The sequence below is a fragment of the Eptatretus burgeri genome, chromosome 14 (assembly GCF_056783735.1).
Source record: "Eptatretus burgeri isolate ZD-2024b chromosome 14, Ebu_testis_v1, whole genome shotgun sequence".
NCBI lineage: Eukaryota > Metazoa > Chordata > Myxini > Myxiniformes > Myxinidae > Eptatretus > Eptatretus burgeri.
Genome location: NC_140974.1, coordinates 27,135,835 through 27,141,834, shown reverse-complemented (window position 1 = coordinate 27,141,834; position 6,000 = coordinate 27,135,835). Strand labels below are relative to the sequence as shown.

The following is a 6,000-nucleotide window of genomic DNA, read 5'->3' as shown; positions in this document are numbered from 1 at the left end:
TGAGGAGGGACGTGGTCAGAGCCAAGCAGCGGAACACCTTCACAATGACCCCGTCAATAACAACTGCAACCTTCCAATCCTTCTCCCACTCCAACGAACTTCTTTTCATCCCATACAACTCTCCTCTGAGGATTGCTTCATATTTTATAGATCACGGAGCTAGGGGTTGAGCCATGGTGAAGCCGACGTTATCGTTCATCCCGATTGGACCGGGCCTTCATGCGGTCCGCCTTCCTGGGTAGGGTTTCACCAGAGGCCAGCAAAGCCCGCCCACACCACGTGTCTGGGTTTGGGAAGGTGGAAGCCGAGATGGAACTGCCACAGCGAACGTCAGGATTCTGACTCGGAAAACGAGTCTCTGGGTAGGTGCTCGTCACGCTGTGGTAAGCAAGGCGAGGGTGTGAGGCAAGCGAGATAAAGGTACCGTGGTTCAAATAAAAGGAGAAATAAAATAAAAGGGGAGAAAATGATTTATTAACCTAACTAAAAGCCCATCGCAACGCATCCCCGTGTTTTCCCACTACACACAAGGAAGGGATCTATCTGCACGTATACTAATGAAATAATTGACTCGGGACAACTGTATGTTGTATGCATAAGGTTCCGAGAACCGTAACAATATTATCATATCACCAAACACATCGTATTGTCATGTTCCCAAATGCACATTCCATTGTAACATCATAAAACACAAATCATATTATCATGTCACCAAACATATTGTCATGTTCCCAAATGCACATGCCATTGTGACATCACCAAACATCATATTATCATGTCATCAAACATCATATTGTCATGTTCCAAAATGCACATCACATTGTGATGTCACCAAACACATCCTATTATCATGTCACCAATAAACACACCGTGTTGTCATGTTCCCAAATGCACATCCCATTGTGACCTCATCAAACACATATTATCAGGTCACCAAACACCGTATTGTCATGTTCCCAAATGCACATCCCATTGTGACATCACCAAACATCATATTATCATGTCACCAAAAACCGTATTGTCATGTTCCAAAATGCACATCACATTGTGATGTCACCAAACACATCCTATTATCATGTCACCAATAAACACACCGTGTTGTCATGTTCCCAAATGCACATCCCATTGTGACCTCATCAAACACATCATATTATCAGGTCACCAAACACCGTATTGTCATGTTCCCAAATGCACATCCCATTGTGACATCACCAAACATCATATTATCATGTCACCAAACATCGTATCGTCAGTTCCAAAATGCACATCCCATTGTGACGTCACCGAACACATCATATTATCACGTCAGTAAACACACTATTATAATGTTCCTAAATGCACATCCCATTGCGACCTCACCAAACACATCCTATTATCATGTCACCAAACACATCGTATTGTCATGTTCCCAAATGCACATCACATCACATCACATCACAAAGGGAAGCTCAGTTTGAGGAAGGGGAGCACTGAAAGGAGAGACAGAGAGCATTAAGGGAAATTGACAAAGGAGGGCCTGAGAGCGACAACTAAATAAGAGATGCGGACGGTTTGGTTTTTTCCCATTAGTGATGCATTTGGATGAAGGTGATGGATCCAGAAGCGCTCTCTGGACTCTACCCTAGGTGGAGCTGCAGTGGCTCAAATCGGACTCGTTCCGCTGAAGAAGCATGGTCATCACGGCGGGGGGAGTCGAGAAAAGAAGGAGGGGGCTTAAGGTGTGCACCGAACCCGATGGTGTTTTGAAGAAGGATCTTGTGCGCAAGGTGTCGCACTCCAATCTCAGTGCGCACGAGCGCCGGGTCCACGTCTGGCTCTGCCAATTCTTGTTTGTCGCTCGAGGAGCTAAAAGGAGCGGTGGCGAGAGAGAGCGATGCTTCCGCGATGGACGTGATGAAAAAGTCGAGGCTCCCAGAGATCTCATCGTCATCCGTCCCTTCGCTCCTGACGTGGCTTCGCCTCTGGCCATCCTGGAGACTCTCGCACCATTGCTTTAATCCCGCGCTTTCAGTCCATTTCATCGACTCCAAGCCCCCGTCGCTCTCTTTACGCTTCATAAACCTCGCTCTTCTCAAACACCCCCGCATGCAGGTCCATCCTGCGATGCGTGCTCCCTCAGGTTCCCCAGGGGTGCTTTCGGAGCCCCGGTTTTCGGCGGAACAGAACGACTCGGTTTGCGATGAAAGCGCGAAGAACGTCGCCTGGCAAGCGTTGCCCATCATACCCATCATCGGCTGGACCATAGCGGGCAACGTGTTGGTCATCATGGCGGTGGCGCTTGAGCGAAAGTTGCAGACCGTGACGAACTATTTCCTCATGTCCCTCGCCGCCGCAGACCTTCTCGTCGGAGTTCTTGTCATGCCAATTGCACTGCTCACCGTGCTCTTCCGTAAGTTCCTGCCACACAATGGTCTCAATTGCGTCTTGCCAGTGGTTAATCCATAAACGGGGATCATAGATCCCCACACCACTCCTCCACCCCCCAAAAAAATCTTCGAAAAATCGTTAAGGAGACCCTCTTGCCTTGTAAAGAGGGTTAAGGAGACCCTCTTGCCTTGTAAAGAGGGTTAAGGAGACCCTCTTGCCTTGTAAAGAGGGTTAAGGAGACCCTCTTGCCTTGTAAAGAGGGTTAAGGAGACCCTCTTGCCTTGTAAAGAGGGTTTAAGGAGACCCTCTTACCTTGTAAAGAGGGTTACGGAGACCCTCTTGCCTTGTAAAGAGGGTTAAGGAGACCCTCTTGCCTTGTAAAGAGGGTTTAAGGAGACCCTCTTGCCTTGTAAAGAGGGTTAAGGAGACCCTCTTGCCTTGTAAAGAGGGTTAAGGAGACCCTCTTGCCTTGTAAAGAGGGTTAAGGAGACCGTCTTGCCTTGTAAAGAGGGTTAAGGAGACCCTCTTGCCTTGTAAAGAGGGTTAAGGAGACCCTCTTGCCTTGTAAAGAGGGTTAAGGAGACCGTCTTGCCTTGTAAAGAGGGTTAAGGAGACCGTCTTGCCTTGTAAAGAGGGTTTAAGGAGACCCTCTTACCTTGTAAAGAGGGTTACGGAGACCCTCTTGCCTTGTAAAGAGGGTTAAGGAGACCCTCTTGCCTTGTAAAGAGGGTTTAAGGAGACCCTCTTGCCTTGTAAAGAGGGTTAAGGAGACCCTCTTGCCTTGTAAAGAGGGTTAAGGAGACCGTCTTGCCTTGTAAAGAGGGTTAAGGAGACCCTCTTGCCTTGTAAAGAGGGTTAAGGTGACCCTCTTGCCTTGTAAAGAGGGTTAAGGAGACCCTCTTGCCTCGAAAATCTCATTGATTTTTTTTGAAATATAAGATTTTCGAACTGTATTGATCCAGAAGGAGTCCTTCCTGGCAGGATGGCACAGGTGGAGCGCATTTACCTTGGAGCTTCATTTGGGTTCGATTCCCGACACAATTATTAACTGATTCTTGCTTCGCCACATGACGTTGTATCAGTTAATATACAGTCCTTCGGAAGGACTTGAAACCAGGTATCCCATCTCCCAGCATTGGATGGTGGACGTCAAACATACCACGGTGTCATTCGATGAAGGGTTGGTGCTTTTTCTACGGCACCCTCTGTGAATTACAAAATTCCTGCTCTAACTTACAGGGGGCACTGCATCAGTGGCATAACCACGCTCCTGGGCAGTGATATAACACGATCTGCATGCTGCACATGAGAGAAGAAGACTGAGTCAATTGGGTGCTTAACCCGCCCCCCACCCCCTCCCTCCTCTCCTTCCACTTTGACCCCTGCTCCTTGCTGCACGATCTTCCTCTAGCTAGCCGCCGACCCACCCTTATCCCTACCGGTGGAACTTACATTGCTCTGTAAATACCTTTCTTCTTCTTCATCACTGTGGTCTTAATATTGTGAAGGATGTGGTATGATGTGGTCTATGGTATCAAGCCCCGCATTGTCCCACGACTTTGTTTGATTTTCCCCTCTCCCACTCTTGCTCGTGGTTTTAAGCTTGAGCATGAAACAGCTTTCCAAGTCACTAATGCAGTGTGCCACTGATGCAATGCCCCCTGTAAGCTCTCTCTCATACACAGATTTATCCCCTCTCGTCTTCAATTGTCCAACCTTCCTCCCGCCCATGGTTCACTGAAGCTTATGGCGAGGCAGTTGTCCCAAAACAACTTGCCTTTGCCTCATGGAAAGCAAACCCAACTGAGGGCAATCTCAGTTCCTTCCATAAAGCTTGGAACAAGTGTGTATCTACCTCCAGGAGAGTCAGAAAACAACATCTTTCAAAGCTCAAGTCTGAACTCTCAAACCTCTCTCCCTCCTCAAAATCCTGGTGGCATCTAATCAAATCTGTTTCTGGTGTATGTTTCCCCTCCATCCCCTCCCTTACCTCAAATGGCCGCGCTGCTGATACCGCACGTAAAAAGGCTGAATGCCTAAACTCGGTGTTTGCATCGAAATCTTGTGTCCGAAACCCATCACTTTCTGTACCCACCTTACCCAGTCGCACCCAACTGTCCCTGGACTCTGTGTCCTTTTCTTCCAATAAAGTGGAGAGCTTGCTGTCAAACCTCGACTCAGATGATTCTACAACCGGTCCAGATGGCATCAGCCCACGTGTCCTACAAACCTGCTCCTCTGCTCTTGCTCACCCTCTCTCTGTTCTATTCACCCTCTCATTTGCTCAAGGTCATCTGTCAACTGCTTGGAAAACAGCAAACATCACTGCCCTGTATAAAAAAGTTGAAGAAACAGATCCCTGCAACTGCAGACTAATCAGCCTTCTCCCAATCATCAGCAAGTTTATGGAATCCATCATCGCTTCAGACATTAAATCCTTCCTCTTCTCCAATGGCTTGATTTCCGATCATCAATTTGGTTTCAGAACGGGTCACTCCACCCTGGATATGCTGCTTCTGCTCTCCCAACAATGGATGGAGGTCTTCAATGCCGGACATGAAATTAGAGCCATATCCCTACACATATCGCGCGCTTTTGACACAGTCTGGCACCCTGCCGTACTCACCAAACTCTCTTCCTATGGTATCCAAGGCCATCTCCACTCATGGCTCACAGACTTGCTCTCCTGTCACAGCCAACGTGTAGCCCTAAATGGAGTTCTTTTATCCCCTCTTCCTGTCCAGGCTGGAGTTCCTCAAAGTAGTGTCCTGGGCCCTGTTATTTTTCTGGTTTTCATCAATGATCTCTCCGACTCTCTGGAAAATCCTCTATATCTCTTTGCTGATGACTCCATCCTCTGCCGTACCATCTGTCATCCCTCAGACTGGCAAGTAGCAGCTTCTTCGTTCACTGTAGATCTGGGTAAAATCACAAACTGGTCCAACATGTGGAACATGTGTTTCAATCCAGACAAATATCACACTCTCACTATGTCTCTCTGAAAGGACCGTTTGGAAACCCCCCACCCGCTCCCCCCCCATTCTACTTTCTCAACAATCCCCTGGAAGAAGTCCTTTCATTCAAGCTTATGAGTCTCACTATCTGCCATGATCTTTCCTGGGAAAGCCACATTTCCAACCTGGCCTCCAAAGCCAGTCGTTGACTGGGAATCCTCCGTCGTGCAAAATCCTTCCTCGGCCCACCTGAGCTCCTGACCACATACAAAGCTTTCGTTTGCAGCCTGATGGGGCACTGCTCTCTCCTCTGGGCTGGTGCTCCTGCCTCCCACCTTTCTCGGCTTCACGCTGTGGAAACCAAGGCATTTAGGATCATTGGCATCTCCCGCGATGAGTCTGAGTCTTTGGGCCTCTCATTCTCTCCCCGCAAGCAGGTCGGTGGTCTTTCTGTCTTCTTCCGTCTCCTCTCTCGTCTCGCCCCCCCTGCTTTGTCTGCGATTTGTCTCCACCATATTTCCACAGGACGCTAAAGGTCCGCAAACAACCCCCTTCTGGTAAAACTACCAAAATCACGAATCACTGCTCACCCTCAATCTTTCATTCCTCTTTTTCCTCACCTTTGGAATAAACTCCCACACTCTCTTCAATCCCATTCCTCCCTCCAGGCCTTCAAAAC

At 48.3% G+C, this 6,000-nt stretch overlaps 1 protein-coding gene across 1 annotated transcript in view; it reads left to right on the top strand.

Moving 5' to 3' along the window:
- Positions 1-1,649: 1,649 nt before the first annotated feature.
- LOC147012849 (5-hydroxytryptamine receptor 2B-like) overlaps positions 1,650-6,000 on the top strand; it is a 40,405-nt gene continuing 36,054 nt past the window's right edge. The window contains exon 1 of the mRNA XM_085854131.1: positions 1,650-2,389. Coding sequence (XP_085710257.1) covers positions 1,885-2,389 — 505 coding nt within the window. The 5' untranslated portion in view covers positions 1,650-1,884. The remainder of the gene's footprint in view (positions 2,390-6,000) is intronic.